At 40.1% G+C, this 18,960-nt stretch overlaps 1 protein-coding gene across 2 annotated transcripts; it reads left to right on the top strand.

Moving 5' to 3' along the window:
- The first annotated feature begins 2,859 nt into the window (after positions 1-2,859).
- On the top strand, positions 2,860-18,830 carry vps41 (VPS41 subunit of HOPS complex). Of its 2 annotated transcripts, none has more exons than XM_080050408.1 (28): positions 2,860-3,045; positions 3,396-3,434; positions 6,624-6,728; positions 8,225-8,302; positions 9,642-9,716; positions 10,710-10,772; positions 10,892-10,957; positions 12,757-12,876; positions 12,961-13,107; positions 13,199-13,265; positions 13,689-13,786; positions 13,873-14,002; positions 14,139-14,254; positions 14,354-14,472; positions 14,917-14,998; positions 15,146-15,238; positions 15,338-15,465; positions 15,747-15,891; positions 16,055-16,096; positions 16,187-16,237; positions 16,315-16,452; positions 16,532-16,586; positions 17,120-17,260; positions 17,373-17,509; positions 17,951-18,050; positions 18,140-18,184; positions 18,281-18,360; positions 18,538-18,830. In XM_080050408.1, the coding sequence occupies exons 1-28, from the start codon at positions 3,025-3,027 to the stop codon at positions 18,619-18,621; spliced, it is 2,565 nt and encodes an 854-aa protein (XP_079906534.1). In that variant the 5' UTR covers positions 2,860-3,024; the 3' UTR covers positions 18,622-18,830. The 2 variants fall into 2 exon arrangements, with proteins under 2 accessions (XP_079906534.1, XP_079906533.1); XM_080050407.1 differs by having other exon boundaries at positions 6,621-6,728.
- The last annotated feature ends 130 nt before the right edge of the window (positions 18,831-18,960 follow it).

The raw sequence follows: 18,960 nt of genomic DNA, 5'->3' as shown, positions 1-18,960 counted from the left end.
TCCTTTTGTAAACTGTCTAATTTACCAACAAGCGCCTTTGCTGTAAGTTTAACCACCCTCTTTGGTGGCAGTGCCTCAGCACCACCAGTAGTGCTACTTGCCTTTTTAGCAGTTGGCATTTTGCCAGTCCCGTTTACAATGTCCGATGCTGCGTTTCCCTCCATGATGACCAACAATCACAAATCAGTTCAATAGTTCGCGACACAAAAGTCAAGTCAATGCAAAGTCTACCGTCACGTCAGTTGTCACCAATGCATTGGATTTATAGCCCGGGCATGTGTGCACACATTTTAAATGGCCAGTGTAGCGCTACACGTACCTGCCCTTTAATGTTGCGGTGTGCGCCGTCCAGTAGCTTGCGTACGATGTACTCCACAGCCGTAGCCTCCAGCGTTAACACCGTAGCCCCTGGTTAGACCCGATGATGTAGCTGCAGCCCTGACAGCTCCCGCCGGCGATTCTCCTCGAAATCCCGCAGCCTCCAGACGCCCTCCACCGAAATCCCAACAGCTTCCCGGTCCATCCGCAGCCCAAAAACGTCCTCCAAAAAGGTACAATAGCCGCTGCTGCGCAAAGCTACCGGTAGCTTTCCAAGTTGTGCCGCCTCTGTATTAGTTCACTTACTTGCCGAGGGTTTTCTGCAGATCCAACGGCTAGTTTTGAATAAACGGCGGGTTTTTGACAAATATAGGAGCCACATCCAATATGTGTGTAGTGTGCTCCGTGGGGTTTGACTCCCGGGTGACTGGTTGACGCGCTGTGTGTCTCAATGTTTGTAGCCTAGTTGTGGTTGTTAAACAATGACTGAACCAAGCGATCATCTCCGGTGCAGACCGTTTATTTTGACACCAATTACGGTACATGTGATTACGGAATACATAGACATTTATAATGTCTATGACGGAATACGTTTGTTAGTTCCTCAGTGATAACAACTGTCAGCTTCTAGCGGTCAAAAACCGTGAGCCCTTCCGGGGTCAAACAACAAACAAACAATCAAGTGACACACCTTTTATACCTGTGCCCCAGGCAATAGGGCAGTGACACCAGGTGGACAACACATGACATGACAACGTATAGATACCCAAAAACTGGCTCTTACAAACAACATACACATCTGTCCATTTTCTTTCTTTTTTTTCTCTCCTTTCTTAGTTTGTATGTACTGTTTGGTGTTGTTTGTTTGTTTGTTTGCTTATTGTTACAAAACAACAAAATAAAAAGAATTATACAAAAAAGGATAGGGGTTTTCTGGCTCCCACTTGAAGCACTGTGGCTCCACACCAGCCATTTAGACCATCATAATGGAGGACAATGTTCCTTCTAGGGCTAGTCTGTTTCTGGTGCTGGTGAAGACCAACCATGGAGAAGACTCTTTCGGCGTCCGCATTTGAATGTGGGAGCACTAAAACCAACTTGGCCCCTCAACTAGTAGGTGAAAAATCGAAAAACAAGTGCAAAACAAAAGCATTATTAGCTATGTCTTATGGGCTTCATGAGGGGCCTCTAAGGCCCCCACACACATACAGGAATAAACTTTCTACATGTAAATTATATACTGTTCATAAAAAGTAGCTTTCCACCCTGTATCTGTTGCAATGGGCCCCTCCATCATATAACATGGGTCTGCAGACCAATCTACTGAAATGTTTTTACAGTTGCAGAGTAAAGAGTGCTGCTTGTTTAAGAAAAATAATGTTCCTTCTGCAGCTCAAGATTTGATTTAAATCTAAATTTTCCAGATTGATTTTTCGGATTGATGCATTTTACTTTAAAACCAATTTTCTTCCAGGGGGGCATGCCCCCGGACCCCCCAACAAGGTACAGGATATCTCCCACAGTATCCCAAAATCCTGTGGGAAACATATTAAGGGAGTCTCCCTTAATATGTTTATGCCAGTAAACGTATGTATCTTTGCGGAAAAGTCAATGTAACTGACTGGATAGGGAGGGGGGCGGGGGGGCTTTAAGAGTCTGGGCCTATTATCTCCTAATCCGTCTATGAACCAACTAGTTTCCACAATCTTTTTTATTTTTGCGGGGAGCATGCACAAGCATTATTCATAGAAAAAAATAAAAAATAAATGTGGGGGGCCCCACACAGGGTCTTGAAACGGGCCCCGAGATCGTTAGGACCGCCCCTGCACGCTTGTCGTGTAGCCTGACGAAACGCTGCGCCTTCTCTCTGCCCGCTCGGCTCTCGCAGAATGCATTAGTGGGCGCAACAAACGCCACGGCCCGTGTGAAACGGCCTTAACTACTGAACGAAGGAAATCAAATTAGTTTTTCCCCAAAAAAACGAATGAGTTTTTCCCCAAAAAACGGGACAAATTGTGTCCCCGGGAGAGATTTTTCTTTCCTCGGGACAGCTGGTGAAAAAAGAGAACAATTTCGGGAAAAACGGGACGGGTGGCAACCATAGATAGTATAAATAAGGTGGCAACACTAGGTGATGGTGGTGAAGGCCAGGATTTATCGAAGCTATTGGCTATATATAAAAAAAAATGTTTGGCAGAGTTATAATTTGCGTGAGAAATGCAAGGTGTGGCGTGGAGCGTGTGAATTGCCTGAAATGCGTGTGTCTCACTCTCATTGCGTGAGGGTTGAGAACCCTGTGTCTTTATGTTTTACAAGTGGAAAAAACAACATAGAACAAGCATAAACTAGTTAAAAAGCCAATACATTTCCTCTAAATACAAATACCCCGGTGAAAAACTAAACATTTCACGTCTCACTCTCACCTGCCCTTTTTTTCTCGTTAATTATTCGTTTCGACGGTTGGCGTCGTCTCTCTGCTGGAAAGACTTCATTTCCCATAATACCTCACTGCTTCGCTTCAGTCATGTGATTTAACTTATGACAGCGAGAGCAGGCTTCGACAACAAACATCACGTAGTTACTCGTACAGTGGATATTGTTTTCTGACAAAACGGACCTAATTGCGTTATTAAGGACGTTTAACATGCATTTTCTAAACACGTATTGAGATATAATAATTATTCTGTTCGGATACAGCTATTAACAATGGCGGAAGTGGAAGAGCAGGTAAGCACAACATGCTAACATCAGCTGGCTAATGTTGATTTTGTGTACTCATATGCGTCCTATTAAATTCCTAGTGAGATTTGGGAATGCTGTTAGCTTCTTTTTGGATTGATTGAGCTTATTAGCTAACATTGTCTGCGTACATGTGTGATTGGATAGTAGCTTTGCATTGATGTACTGCCTCTTTCAAATAAAATATTGCAGCTGCAGTGTCCCTGCATTGTTTCCACAGTGTGTGTTTTAAATTATTATATTCTAACGCAGGTTAAAATATGACAATACTGTGTTATTTGGTGCTCTGTTTTACTGAAACATTTAATCAAATCCATTTACAATTTGTTTTCATTCAGGGAAGAAAGCAAAGTGAGGAATTCACAGATGAGTCTGAGGTAAGAAAGACATTAACATGACTATTCTTTCTCCTGCAAACAGACACATAGTAACAGTAACTTTATGTGGTATACACCTATGCATGTCAAACAGCTGCACCAGTTTAGAAATGTATCAACAACCATTGATGACAGGCCTGCATAGTTCTGTCAAGCATGGGTGATTTTTTTTTTAACTCAAATGAAAGCTCACTGTAACACATATCATACCTTTATCAACACAGAAGGATCCCAGAAGGATCATTGTCAGGTTTTGAGAGGTGTCAAACACTCATGAATTACAGATAGCTTTCCAGATCCATCAATATTATGACTGGGATCGGGGTTCTTTTTTATTTATTTTTTTACCGTACACTTGTGCGTCAGAGAATCACACAAGTAGGCTAAATAAAATATAACTTTTTCTCATCAGCCTGGCAGGATGGGGAGTTTGTCTTCATAGGAAGGGGAGGATAGAATTAAATATCAGGGAAGGGCTGCAGCGGACACTTGCACTTCTCAGAAGAAAACAGTTAAGAGCGAGCAAAATGAAAACTCCAGACGAGTAAATGGAAAGAGCTCCTACATCCTGTGTTTCTGTCCGTGCACTATGTGTTCAGGCACTGTAGGACACGGACAATCACATGGGGAACAAGCACTAGGGACTGGAGGGTTATGTGTCTCCTCCAAGTGACAGGAAGAAGCTGATTATTGGCCCAGAATACTGCAATACTGTATTGTAGATTGCTGCTACTGTTACCTTGTTGACAGCAGCAGCACTCACAGAAGAAATTATCTTGAAAGTCAGAGGCATGGTCTTCACTATACCTTGGTAATTTGGCCAGATTAGTCTGATTTGTAATGACAGAATATGGTGATAAGCCTGGTTGTGAGGGTTTTGCTTAGTCCTGTTTTGATGCCTTATCCCTGAACCAGTCAAGAGAATTAGGTTTTATTTCAACTTAGTAATATGTTACATGTAGAATAAACCAAACCCTTAACAGCAGATACCATCTTATAATGACTCATAATCATAATGGGAATCACTTAACCTTTTAACTGACTTTATTTTGTATGTATATATGAGTTTGAGTCATAAAAACATGCTGAGGTTGGTGGACGAATGAATGAATTACTTTCTTAATATTTAGGGAGATATGAGCCCTGTTAAGCCCTAGTCTTTAACTATTTTGCTCTTTCTCATGTGTAATAGTGTTATAAACATGAGGTTGTAAAAAATTTCACAAATAAGGCTTTTGTCTAATAAATATGAAAATGGGTCATACATTAAAGAGTAGAAAAGACATAGTGTTTTACGAGGCTACAAAAGCTTCAATGAGACAATGTGTAACATGTCAAACTAAAATCTCTCACAGGTGTTCATATAGGTGGACAGCGGATGACATAAACCTAGGATTCACATTATTTTCACCAAACTATTCATTAAGGAAGCATCTGCTTTTGTATACTTATTCATTATGATTTTCATTCATTATTGTTTGTCAACCCATCTTTACGTTAAAAAATAAATGGAATGAAGGGGATAGATGTGTCCTCCTTTCTCATCTTAAATATATGTCTGTAGTTTTCAGTGTGTATTTGAAAGCGTTGTTATAGACAGATGACTCAGTTCAGATTGGGTCTTAACTGCCTGTTGGCAAATAATGTGGGATAAATGGTTACAAGACCATCAAGCCAGCGTATTAGTTGTCAAAACAAAAGGCAACTTACAAGAGATTGCAAAAGTTTTAAAAAATGGGTAGTTTCTCTCCGGGGATGAAGTTTTGCCTTTGTTGTTTGATACACCTTTGAAACCCGTGACAAATGCCCTCGCATCAGAAGTCTCACAACCAGAATACACAGGAAATAGCCTAGATATGGCGTTGTTGAGTGGAAAAGGATTGTTTTTGAAAATAACATTTTTTCCACGCTATCGTCCCCCACCTCCAACCCAGTAGCACATAATGGCAGACAATGTTTTGAGTTGATGCACCCTCTGGGCAGCCACAGACTGTGCAGCATTGGTTATAAACTGAATTATGAGCAATATTCAGGCTGTGACTGGCCTCAAATGTCGGCTCACGCTGGAAAAGGGTAACGCAGTAGAATACCTTACATTTTCTTTATGAAACGACTAAATTCATGTAAGTCACTGGGGGATGAACGACCTCATGGAGAAATAACTTTATGTTGCATTTCACGCAAGGTAATGGGTATTGTCTTTGTGCGTATATATCCGGATACACGTGCACATGCCAGAAAGATGAATTTCTTTGAAGAGGCCAGGATACATGCAGGGTTGGCCATAAGTGTTTTAATGCTGGGTTCCGTGTCTTGCTCAGTGACACTGTGGCAGTGATGGTTAACATTTGATTGTAAAACCTGTTGCCTCCCTAAATGTATTGGCTACATATTGCTTTTTGAATTTCTTTATATAAATGCTGCTGAACACTATGAAGGACTCCCTTGTTTGTTATCTTTTAAATACAGTTAGCATTATATGTGTATAGTGGGGTCCAACAGTCTGAGCCCGCTTTTCAAGATCCTTCCGTTTTGCATTTGTGCTGGTGTTCATTTCCAGAGTTATCAAAAAACCTACAGACTTGAATATTCCCACCACCATTTTTCACTGTGGGTTTGATACAGTGCGGTATAATTCGCTCGCTCTTGTTTTTTCCCTACATCAAGCCTTCTGTTACTGCCACACAAATCTCTAACTTAGATTTATCAGTAAATAGTGGGCTGTGAAATGCTGCTATGTCTTAGCCCACCTCAAGGGTTTGGCCCTGTTTCCTCCTGAGAGTCAAAAACTCAAATGTTTACTTTTTTGAAAGTTTATTTTTATTTATTGGTTTATTTACAGGGACATTGCACATTAATCAAAAGTCAAACTGTAAGCCAGAGTTACTATAAGAGGCAAGGTATCTGTTGTCCCAGATCAAAAAAAGTTGAGTTGGAAGTATGTAAAGTCAAGTCATGCCCTTTTTGAATGTCCTCACACTATTTGTTTTTTTAAAGATAGCATAGGGTTTAAACTACTTGAGTTGGACATTGTGTACATTTCAGTTTACTGCATGAAGGGTTTAGTCAATGGCTTTCAAACATCGAACACCGTTTGTGAGAGGACACTGCACTGTTATGTAATGAATACCTTTTAGGAACATGTTATTGTGAGAGCCCATCTTTCAAGTCTACTTTCTGGACCAGGAGGAGGACAGTGAGGAGGAGCCCAAGCTGAAGTACGAGAGGCTCTCCAATGGGGTGACAGAAATCCTCCAGAAGGATGCAGCCAGCTGTATGACTGTCCACGACAAGGTAGAGGTTATAATCCACCGACCACAAGGGCATTTCACTCTCAAATCCAACCCATCTCAAGTACACATTTCACATTGTTTATGTACACACTGGAGAGATGTCCTTCAAAGTTCCTTTTAATCTGTAGAGAGTCTGGAGACGGCCCATTCTTTTCTCACCTTCCCCTTCTTTTCCTCTCGGGGAGTTGCATCAAAAGGCACCAGGCAGGCGCCATTGTCTACTCCTCTTTTTATTACCACACTTCCACATTTCTCGCTGCTAGACTAGTCTTCTGTTGTGTCGAAATGTTGATGTTTTTAAGAGGGCCACTCATCGGCTAGATGGTTAAATCGCTGTGGCACCGGCAGCAAGCGAACACGCCTGAGCAGAGCAAAAGTCATAGCCAGTTATGACTCCTCACCTGATGTTTTATTAACCACTATTGATTTTCATTTATTTATTTTTACTTTCAGGATTTGTGTTCCCCCTCCACCTCCCCCCGTTTCGTTTTATTCTATTTTGATCTCAAAATAGCAAACGTGCCACAGCGAGAGACGTTGCTTCGCTGAAATTCAACATTTGATCTGACTTTCTTTTCTTCCTGGGATTTCAACCCTTGTGTATCTTCAGCCATCCAGTTACCTGTGTGGTCACACCAGCCCCCTCCACAGTGGCAAACCACAACCCCCTCAAAGCCACAGACGACAGCACATATTGCCTTATGTTGCTTCATATTATAAGTGTCTGAATCGGAATTTCATTTGAACAATTCCATTCTGATAAATCCCTTTAAAAGTCGCTCCGCCTCACAAGGTTGAAGCCCTTTATTTATTTATTTTTGGTTATTTTATTTGGGGAGATTGCAGGGGGCTCTGTCTGACATGCTCAGCTGTGCCTGTAAATATAAGCATTTCATTATAGACTGCACTGAAGCATGGTGGGCTCGCCGCACTTCCACATGCTGGTCTAGAAGGGAGGGGGATTAGGAGCAGGGGGCTGAGGTGCAAGAACACACGCCTAATCTAATGCCAAAAGCCCCCCCGCTTTCGATAATTTTTTTGTCCCAGTGGACTCACACGTAGGCTAAACACACACACACATATTCACACACACTTTTGTTCAAGCCCAAAAACACAGAAACCGGTTGCTGCTCAGGAAAAATAATGGCTCTTTTTTTCCTGGGCAGGAAGGTGATTGGATTGCATTGGGGAGCATGGGAAGAAGTCAGATGTACAGTGCATTTATTATGCTTAGGCGTTTTAATTTGAGGAAGAAAATGCCATTTCACACTGTATGCTTTAATAAATAGGGCTTTTCCACCCCTGCAATTTCACAGTTTTGCCTCCAAGCCCACCAATCCCCACTTTGCCCATGTCGCTCCGGCTCCAGGAAGACTTTTTTTTTTTTTTTTTTTTAAACCTTCCATAGCCTTCATCAGCACAGGATGTTTTCAAAAAATATTGAAGTTGTTTCAAGCGTCTTGTGGTTTAATTTACATTACATTTGTCCCTTTGCAGTTTCTTGCCTTAGGTACCCATTTTGGAAAGGTTTTCCTGCTGGACATCCAGGGAAATGTAACACAGAAGTTTGAAATTGTGAGTAAATGAAAGTCTTTCAAATGATGTTGATTAATGTCTTTTGGCCAAATGATCTTTTTAGCCGTGCTAATGACTAATGCTGGTAACGTAACATGATATTATATAATATTATTCCAATGACTCGGGTGATCCCCTGACTTTTCCTGTAGCGCCACCAGCAGGTCAAAATGTGTACAATACTTTGGTTTATAATGATTTTTTGTTAGCTGTGCTAAACCATCCTAAACTGCTGCTGGCTAGTGGCTGTACACATCTATTTAATCTTCTTCTCTAAGTCTCTGCAACAAAGCAAATACGCATATTTATAAATCAACATATACAATTTTCCAATTTAAATATCTATCTATCTATCTATCTATCTATCTATCTATCTATCTATCTATCTATCTATCTATCTATCTATCTATCTATCTATCTATCTATCTATCTATCTATCTATCTATCTATCTATCTATCTATCTATCTATCTATCTATCTATCTATCTATCTATCTATCTATCTATCTATCTATCTATCTATCTATCTATCTATCTATCTATCATGTATTTTGAAATCTATCTATCTATCTATCTATCTATCCATGTATCATGTATTTTGAAATCTTTTTCAAAAACACAGCAGAAATATTTCCCCCTCCCCCCCAAAAAAATTATGTCAATCCTGGGAGTGTCTAGAGACATTGATATTGGGTCCCATAGAGAGGCTGGAGGAGACATTCCATATTTGAGGAAGTTGTAACCACAACCTGTCATTACCTGAAAGAAACAAGGAAGGTGTTTCACTGAACAGATGAGTTCTGGCTTATGGATTTATGACGCATAGTTTCAAAATGAAAAAGGGAATTTAATAGAAAAGGGAATTAATATACATCTACCTGGATAGAGCAAATGCAGTGGATAACTTGTAAGCGTGTGACAAGCAAATAACTTTTTCTCCTTGTAGTCTACAAAGGCACAGTCAATCCTTCAGGGACTGTTTATAAGGAACATTTGCTATAATGTATGCCATTTGGTTTATGCTTTTATCTTAACAGCCCTATAGTGTCAGGAATGTCTGAAATTTTGAAAGCACCCCCCCACCTCTACACACACACACACACACACACACACACACACGCACCCTAATCTTCACAGTGTTAATTCCACACTATGCATTGACACATATCAGACTGTGTGTCCGTTATTTACTCAAATTTAAGCCCTTTTCATTAATCTGGCATTTCACTTAGTGGAGTAAAAAATGTCAGCCAGCAACATTTGGCCAGCTGCAAAGATATGTACTCACATCTTAATAAAACATTAATACAGCCTGGTTATTGATAAATGTGTCTCCGCAGAGTTCAGTGAAGATCAACCAGATCAGTTTGGATGAAAGTGGAGAGAACGTGGGCATCTGCTCCGAGGATGGGAAGGTGAGATCTCATTGCTTATCACTGCCTGGACTTGCAGCGAAATAATAAAAAAAAGAAATATATATATATATTTTTTAAATCACTGTTCAGATTCACATAAAACTCATCTTATCAGTGTTAAACTTATGTAAAGGATTTGGAACTTTAAGTGTCTGGTGGTGAGTTTTTTTTTAAAGGCAGCTCTTCACAGTTGAAGCATAAACCCAAAGTTTTATCTTCACTATATCTACACATAAAACCCATATTATTTTCACGATGCGGGAATTTATAAAAAGGCTTGTAACCATTTTTAAGAGCAGGGGGGGAAAGGATTTCACTCAGATCCGTCGAGCTGTCAGTCAGCCATCAGCCGTCTATGGATACCCTCCCCATGTTCTCCACCTCGCTGTTATCTTGTCTTTTCTCATCATTACCACCATCCTTCATGGATTTCACAGCCAAGATATGCTCTCTGATACCGCACACTCCCTCCCCCTACTTCTGGCACCTCTGGTGGCAAAAAAACAAGATCTTGTCGCACAAAAAAGTGGAGCAGACAATTAAAATGCTACAGCAATTGTTTGCCATCATCCAATTCAGTTGGCTGCTAATCCTTAGAAAATCTAACTTAATCCTTAATCGCTGGTGCGGTTTGAAAAGGGAGATTGCATCAGAGTTTTATATTATTCCCTTACTTTAAATTTGGGGCCTCAGATGAAGAGAAACTGGGTGTTATGTAGTGTAATGGAACATTAGGGTTTGTTGTGGCAAACCAAGGCTGCGGTCCAGTCCGAGATGAGGACTCCTCTTTCTAAAACCCTGTGGGGTTCAAAGAATCAACTTGTCCACTAATTGGCGACCCAACGGAGAAGTAAGGGAGCCAATCAAAGTCTTTTCTGACCACAATTCCCCCCGCTGGCCTCAGATAGTTGCAGAGGCAGCAATTAAAGAAGATTTTTTTTTATGAGTTATTCACCTTTGCTTGCCTTTTCTGCTGTCTCACCTTTGTTTCAGGTTCAAGTGTTTGGTCTCTATACAAGAGAGGGCTTCCATGAGACCTTTGACTGTCCCATCAAAGTAAGCTGATAACAAAGCATGCATCTGTTGTTGCTATTACCTGCATATATCACAAAGATATATATATATATATATATATATATTTTACTCTAATCTGCCCCTCACGTGTTGTTTTGCAGGTGGTGGCATTACACCCTCAGTTCACCAGGTCAAACTACAAACAGTTTGTCACTGGAGGCAACAAGGTACGTTTGAGTAGTGTTTTTCTCACTAGTACAGTCATTGTGTACATTTGTCGACGTTTCCGGCTACAATAATTCTTCCTGATTCTGTCTATTTGAAACCATATCCTGCAAAACCTTCTCACCTTGACTGGGTTGAAGGCCTCCGTCGGGTGTGAAATGCTCTTACTTGTCTGTCTCTTTGCTGTGTTGAGTGCTCTCGGGACTCAGGAGAGCTGCCCATTTTCGCAAAGTGATGTTCGCCTACCAGTATTTGAAAGGCAAATGTTTCACAAGCACAGTAGTTGTCATTATAAAGAGGGTACATAGTCTTAGACCTATACCATGATCTCTTTCTTAAAGGTCCCTCTGTGGTAGTTAAGTCACTATGAAAGGAGATGAGAATCTTTACACATTAGATTTGCCCATTTTGTTTTAAAAACAACCTAACTACCTACAACATGTCAATTACACAACTATAAACTGCTCAGGGGTAGTGTCAGGCGAAACCATCCGTGAATAAAGTGTGCTGACATTTATACAACTGGGGTGAGGGGAAAACAAGTTTTTCATGAAACCCCATTGTTAGTGTTGCTTTGCCATTTTCTTTCAATTGCCCCTGATTCCTCTCAGTTCCAAGTTGTGAAGGCCTCCACAATGTGCATGTGATGAAAATCAATAAGCTTCAACGGGAGCCACATCCTGTCAAAGGAAATTCAATTTTGTCTCCACAGTTCTTTTGTCATATCATCTCTTTGTAGAGCAAACTGTTTATTAAACCGCTGAATTAAAGAGCCTGTACAACCTTCTCTCAACGTCCTTGGTTATATTATGTGCTTTTTTAAGAAGGGTGTTTTTGTATCAGTTTATATAATAAAGACTTTAACAATGCAGGGAATGTGAATGGTGGGCTTTGTCCCCTACAATATGTATAACAATACAAGGCCTGAACATTAAGCTGCAATTTATAAAACAGTTCCTGTGGTCGTCTTGATGCCACTTGCACCGTGGTTAGAAACACAAACTTCACACAATGCTCTCACTAAGCTTACCACACCTCTGTGAAAAGGCAAGCCACAGAATACATGGCAAATCATAAAAACATAATGTGTTTAGATACTTGTTTCTATACTTTGCACCGCCCACAGAGAGTACGATAAATGGTGTGTATCCTACAGAAGCTGTAGCCATTAAGGAACAAAGGGAAGAAGGATGAATGAAATCGTTATTTATGGCTTCTTCCACACACACATCTTCTACTTGCGAGTTATTTCGACCATGCAAAACCGTAAAATGTTAAAATGATTATTCACCCACTGAATGTGAAGCTTATGTGTAGCTTTTTCACTCCAATGGAGAATGGAGTCTAACGAATGATTAGTCTTCATTGTCTTTGTGCGTGAATGGTGGAACTTCCCAGCAGTTTAACTGACATCTTAGAGATCCCCGTGTTCCAACAATCCTCCTTCAATACTATTTAGTATGCCAAGAAAAGATTTAGTTTGTCCCAATACATGCATGTCAAATACAGTATGCCAAAAATACCCAGATGCCCCTTTTTCATCTAATTGCATTTTGCAGTATGCAAACCAGCATGCTTCAGTAAGGTAAAAAGGAAAAGTATGTGATTTGGAACTCAGGGTGTGTTTATTCTTTTCTCCTGCTCCTGAATGGCTGCTCCATTGCAATGTGCTGTTCATCTACTGCCCTCTGCAGGCGGGGGGGCTGCACAACTGCATTCATGAGTCGCTGTTAATTTGAGGTGCAAACTCCTGCAGAATTAATTGATTTCCTGTTTTGTTTTGTTGCTATTATTTTTAAAGCTGCTTCTGTATGAAAGAAACTGGCTGAATCGCTGGAAGACGTCTGTTCTACACGAAGGCGAGGGCTCCATCACTAATATCCAGTGGAGAGCCAACCTCATCGCATGGGCCAACAATGTGGTGAGCAATCAGTCACTGACCCTCAAAAAAAGTAAAATTATGAATAAAAATGCTAAAGTTTTTTTTCCTTCTGATTTCTTTCAGGGAGTTAAAATCTATGATATCGGAACAAAACAGCGCATCACAAACGTGCTGCGGGATAACGTGAGTCTGAGGCCAGACATGTACCCCTGCAGCCTGTGCTGGAAAGACAACACCACTCTCATTGTTGGCTGGGGGACTTCCATTAAGGTTGGCTGATTTTCTCTTCAGTCATCATTACTCACACACACACATGCCATTCCCTCCAGTTGTTCAGACATTTCCTTTTCTTTCTCCTCAGATTTGCGTTGTGAAAGAGCGAAATCCCACAGAAATGAGAGATCTGCCTAGCCGCTATGTGGAAATAGGTATGAAATACACATTACAATAAACCTTATTTATAGAGCCCTTTTCTAGAGGAAGGTTACAAAGTGCTTTATAACACAAAATCAATAGCAATATCGAGAGCAAAAAAACTACAAAGTGCTTTACAACATAAAGCAAAAACAGGCAAGCATAACAGTGGGATGAAATACAAACTATAGCAAGAATAAAATGAGAAGAGACAAAACAAATAATATTAGAAGGAGCCAGTCACTTTATCTTCCTATTGTGATACATCCTCTGGAATGCAAGAACATGTTGATGACGACAAGAGTAACAGATGTCAATGCAGCTGCTTTGTTACAGCTTCAAACTTACACATGAATTAAACTCACTACAACCAGAGTATATTAATCTTTGTTTGTGTTTTTGTTTTGTTTCTCTATTTGTCATTTTTTTTCAAACAGTGTCGGCATTTGAGACTGAGTTTTTCATCAGTGGCCTGGCACCGCTGGCCGATCAGCTCGTCACTCTGTATTTCGTGAAGGAGAACTCTGATCACATGGTAACGCTATGTCTTTGTTACTTGCATATGTTGTTGTGTCACAATTAAAATATTTGTACTTATCCAGTGTGCATATGTGTGTGCAGGATGAGGAGTTCCGTGCGCGGCCCCGTCTCGACATCATCCAGCCTCTCCCAGAGAACTGTGAGGAGATCTCCTCTGATGCGCTGACGGTGCGCAACTTCCAAGACAACGAGTGCAGAGACTACCGCCTCGGTGAGCCTATAAAAAGTGCCCTCAAGAGAAATGTCACGAGACCCTTTACTGCGCTCTGATTTCATTATGCATTGACCATCAAATGTCAGCGGTAATGCGCAATACTCAAGAGTATTAAATGTATTTCCATTAACAGAGCATTCTGAGGGGGAGTCGCTCTTCTACATCATCAGTCCCAAAGACATCGTTGTGGCCAAGGAGCGAGACCAGGACGACCATATCGATTGGCTGCTTGAAAAGAAGAAATATGAGGTTTGTGACGTTGAGTTTTATGAACGCTGCGAAAGGTTACAGTCTGCAATTACATGGTTTTAACTGTGTGTGCCGTTACTGCGGTTTAACTGCGGCTAGGAGGCACTGATGGCAGCAGAGATCAGCTTCAAGAACATCAAGAGGCATGACGTCCAGAAGATTGGCATGGCGTACATCAACCACTTAGTGGAGAAAGGAGACTATGACAGCGCAGCGAGGTGGGTGGGACTTGTTCTGCACATGAACAGGAAGGTTATCCAGATACTGAAAAATAAAAGCTGAATATTTCACTCATATCGTTATTAAAAATTTTTGAAAGGGAGAAAACTGATACGGACTCAGGTGTGGATATTTATTTATTTATTTCAAAAATGAGTGTGATGGACTAAGAAATGTAAACTAAAGGTTCACTTTCTAAGTTTTTCTAAAGCTTTTACCAGTATGTGGACCTTGAGTTAGTTTTCAAACTTAAATTCTATTTCTAAGGTTAAGAATAAAGTTTTAAGCAAAGACACCCTGTAGTTTACTGTATGTGGACACGATTTATAACTTAAACATTTCTAATTCATTGACTTGACTTTACACAGCCACAAGCATGTCGACTGCTACCAAAGTCAAGTTTCATCTAAATGTGTTAACTGTTATTTTTTTTTCTATTTCAGGAAGTGTCAAAAGGTCCTTGGAAAAAATATGGAACTATGGGAAAATGAAGTATACAGGTTCAAGACCATCGGGCAGTTGAAGGTAATCAATTTCTGTTCCTTTTTAAAAACCTTAATTACTCAAATGATTGTGATAATGAGTTGATTGTGTAATGTCATGCATATTCGTGAACGTTTTTACTCAGTATCAGCTTTTGACCAATAACACCCCACCTCTCTCAAACTGTAGGCCATCAGTCAGTATTTGCCCAGAGGGGATCTGCGTCTCAGACCAGCCATCTATGAAATGATCCTGCATGAATTTCTCAAAACCGATTATGAGGTACTATGCCTCCCCCCCACCCTTCATGATCCACTGTTAATCCATAGGTTGATCATCAAATGTATGGGTTTTTCCTTACGTCCTGTTCTGTCCACAAAGGGTTTTGCCACACTGATCCGGGAATGGCCCGGAGAGCTTTATAACAACATGGCCATCGTTCAGACCGTCAGCGATCACCTGAAGAGGGACCCCACTAACAGAACGCTGCTCACCACTTTGGCGGAACTGTGAGTTATTTTAACACAAGAAATATTGAGGGAAATATAAAAAATAAGGATTAAAGGGAGTTGTAAGTCTGTTTATTAAAAAAAATATATATACTGTATATCTACATTTTTTTATTTTTTACAAGTTCTGTGCACTTGAACTTGGCTGCATAAAACTGGATTGCCAAGTGGTGTTGACTAAAGGGCCTGTAACGTCAAAGGATTGCTGCTTTCAATGACGTCAAAATGAACGCTGGAAGTGAAACAAAGCTGACACTTAACCAATCCTTCTGCTGTTTCAGGTACACATACGACCAGCGTTATGACAGGGCCTTAGAGATCTACCTGAGACTGAGGCACAAAGACGTTTACCAGCTGATCCATAAACACAACCTTTTCTCCTCCATAGAGGACAAGATCGTGCTCCTCATGGACTTTGACAAAGAGGTAAGAGCCTCATCGTTGATTGAAAGCATGTCAAGTTTTGCACATTACATGGTCATTTAACTTTATTACAAAGAAGCTACCATTTTATTCGAACACACATAAAATGTTGGATGAATGTTATTTTTCCATTTGAGTGATGTATTTTCTACATTTATGCTACCAGAAAGCTGTGGACATGCTTCTGGACAATGAAGACAAGCTATCGGTAAGCATAACTTGCGTTTTTTTTCTTCCATTAACGATCTGATGAGAATGTGCTGCCTGCTGAATCCTTTTCTCTTCACACTGCTAACAGACAGACAGAGTGGTGGAAGAACTGTCAAACAGGCCCGAGCTCCTGCACATCGTGAGTTGAGATCACATTATATTATAACCTTCAAAATTCAATTGGGACCTCATTTGATTCACCTTTCCGCCCCGCAGTACCTCCATAAACTGTTCAAGCGGGACCACCACAAAGGCCAGAAATACCACGAGAGACAGATTGGCCTGTATGCCGAATACGACCGGCCGAATCTCTTACCTTTTCTGAGAGACAGCACGCACTGCCCGCTAGAAAAGGTACCATTCTTACGTGTCACCCTGCTGCAAGTTCCCAGCAGTTACAAAGACATGAATTGTGTTGTCTTTCTTATTTCAGGCTCTCGAGGTTTGTCAGCAGAGGAACTTTGTAGAGGAGACCGTTTTCCTTCTCAGTAAGTTTTTTTTTGTGAAACTCTTGTTTCCTACTCTGTGAATTTTGAAAAGATTAAGTTGATTACTTAATTTAAAACAATACTTTTTTGTTAAACAAATTTAACATAAACGTTTGAATAAATATGCAAATTTGGCAAGATCTATCTAATTGTGCATACATTTGCAACTCTCCAATAAATAAATCTGTATATTTTTAGGAAGTAAATGTATCATACAGTATATCAGAAAACTAATTAACAACATATGAACAAATCCTTCTCTAATAATCTTCAGAATCACAACTGAATTATTATGGAAAGTTAAGTCCATAAAGTGAAGTGCTTTAGAAGTTGAAATTTTTGTTATAGAATATTAAAAGAAACTTATTTTGAGATAATGGTCGTTGAAGATGGTTGTATCAGAGAAATATACGGACGCAACCAGACAAGGTCTAGTAAAATAAACACCTTAATGTACATTTTTGACCTTTTCTTTTTTGAAAGAACAATGTTTTTGTCGTAACTCAGAAACTAATCCAGCACGTTGCTCCCAGGCAGGATGGGGAACTGCAGACGAGCGCTGCAGATGATCATGGAGGAGCTGGAAGACGTGGACAAGGCCATCGACTTTGCCAAAGAGCAGGATGATGCTGAGCTCTGGGAGGATCTCATCTCTTACTCTATTGACAAACCACGTAGGACACAGTCGCCTATGGACTCAGTTATTCTAACCCTCGGCCTGATTTCTCCTTTTCCTTTCTAACTTTCATGCCTTTGTTGCTATTTCTCTATCTTTTGTCTACCCAGCTTTCATCACCGGCCTCCTTAATAACATTGGCACTCATGTGGATCCCATCCTGCTCATCCATCGTATTAAAGAGGGCATGGAGATCCCAAACCTCAGAGATTCACTAGTTAAGATACTCCAGGACTACAACTTACAGGTTAGATCATTTGATCAGCTTTCATTTTATTCACTGGACAAATATATATATAAACTAGGAGATAATATCAGCAATAAAAATTATTACACAAGTGTGAGTAAAACTACATCTAGAATAGCTCATGTATACCATCACAGATACCTGTATAGATAGTTGGGGGTTGCATTAATGAACAAATGGAAAGTGATTCTCCTGTATATCCCACTACAGGTTAGTAGCAGCATGAATGACATTGGAGTGTACTATAATTTCACCATTTATGTGAATGGGATCAGCTCACTAGCTCCATTTGGAAAAAATGTAACACGTTCACAGGCGGAAAAAATAAATTTTAAGAATTAATTTATTACGTTTATTTATATCGCTTAGCTCTTTTCTTCATGTTGTGAAGTTTTTGATATTGACTATCATTTTTATTTAATTTAATTTAATTTTGTTAAGATTCTACTGAGGGAGGGATGTAAGAAGATCCTGGTGGCCGACTCGCTCTCCCTGCTCCAGAAGATGCACCGGACACAAATGAGAGGAGTCAGGGTTGATGGTGGGTGCACTTTTGTTTCTAGTGTTCATGGCTTTTGAGAATTAAAACATTTTGAACTGTACTCATACAGTTTTTTCTGTTATTTTCAGAGGAAAACATTTGTGAATCGTGCCACGCAACAATATTACCATCAGGTGAGTTTTTGAGTGTAGTTGTTTCCAAATATATTCCTTTAGTGTTGTATTTGAAAGCTGTTTATTGCTAATGTTGGCGTCACTCCTGTGTTTCAGACATGGCCAAACCCTTCAACGTAGTGGTGTTTCACTGCAGGCACATGTTTCACAAGGAATGTTTACCCTCTATGGGAACAGTAAGTAATTTTTCCTGTAATCTGTATCACCATTACTCAACTAATTAAATTGTTTATTTGTTTTGGTTGCAAACAAACAATATCTCCCCATCATATGTTCCTCCGGGCACTTGTCTATTTTATATCAAAGAATCTCGCACACAACTTTGCAACCTTTTTCCTTCCTTTTCATTTCAGATTCCAGGGGTGCAGTTCTGTAATATATGCAGTGCAAAAAAGAGGCGCGGGCCCGGAAGTGGAATCCTGGAGATGAAAAAGTAACGGATGGATTCACAAACTCGAAATGTTATAATTGATGCTTTTATCTGCTACTTTCCCTTTACCGTCAATGCATTGATCGATGAATATCACTTTCCCTCTGTCACTGAACTGTACACTATCCAAAACGGCAAAATATTTATTTAACATATATAAAGCACTGGGCTTGTTCTGCTTGCTGCTAATGTGATTGATTTGGTAATGAAATGTCTGCAACGTCTGAAAAAATAAAAAAACGTTAGAAGAATGTGGTTTGTGTCTGTTAAGTATGTGATTCCTCTTCATTTAACCCACATGAAGTTGATCATGTCTAGTCAGTCAATTAAAGATGCATTAGAATAA

This window comes from Ammodytes marinus (genome assembly GCF_949987685.1).
Source record: "Ammodytes marinus genome assembly, chromosome: 21".
Classification (NCBI taxonomy): Eukaryota; Metazoa; Chordata; class Actinopteri; order Uranoscopiformes; family Ammodytidae; genus Ammodytes; species Ammodytes marinus.
Note: the sequence above shows the minus strand (reverse complement) of the source record. Positions and strands in the feature narration are given on the sequence as shown.

Bases quoted from the DNA above. Each gene is read 5' to 3' on its own strand.
- vps41 (XM_080050407.1), top strand. From the start codon at position 3,025: ATGGCGGAAGTGGAAGAGCAG. The intron at 16,238-16,314 runs GTGAGTTGAGAT...TCCGCCCCGCAG, and splicing joins GGCCCGAGCTCCTGCACATC to TACCTCCATAAACTGTTCAA. The intron at 18,051-18,139 runs GTGGGTGCACTT...TGTTATTTTCAG, and splicing joins GAGAGGAGTCAGGGTTGATG to AGGAAAACATTTGTGAATCG.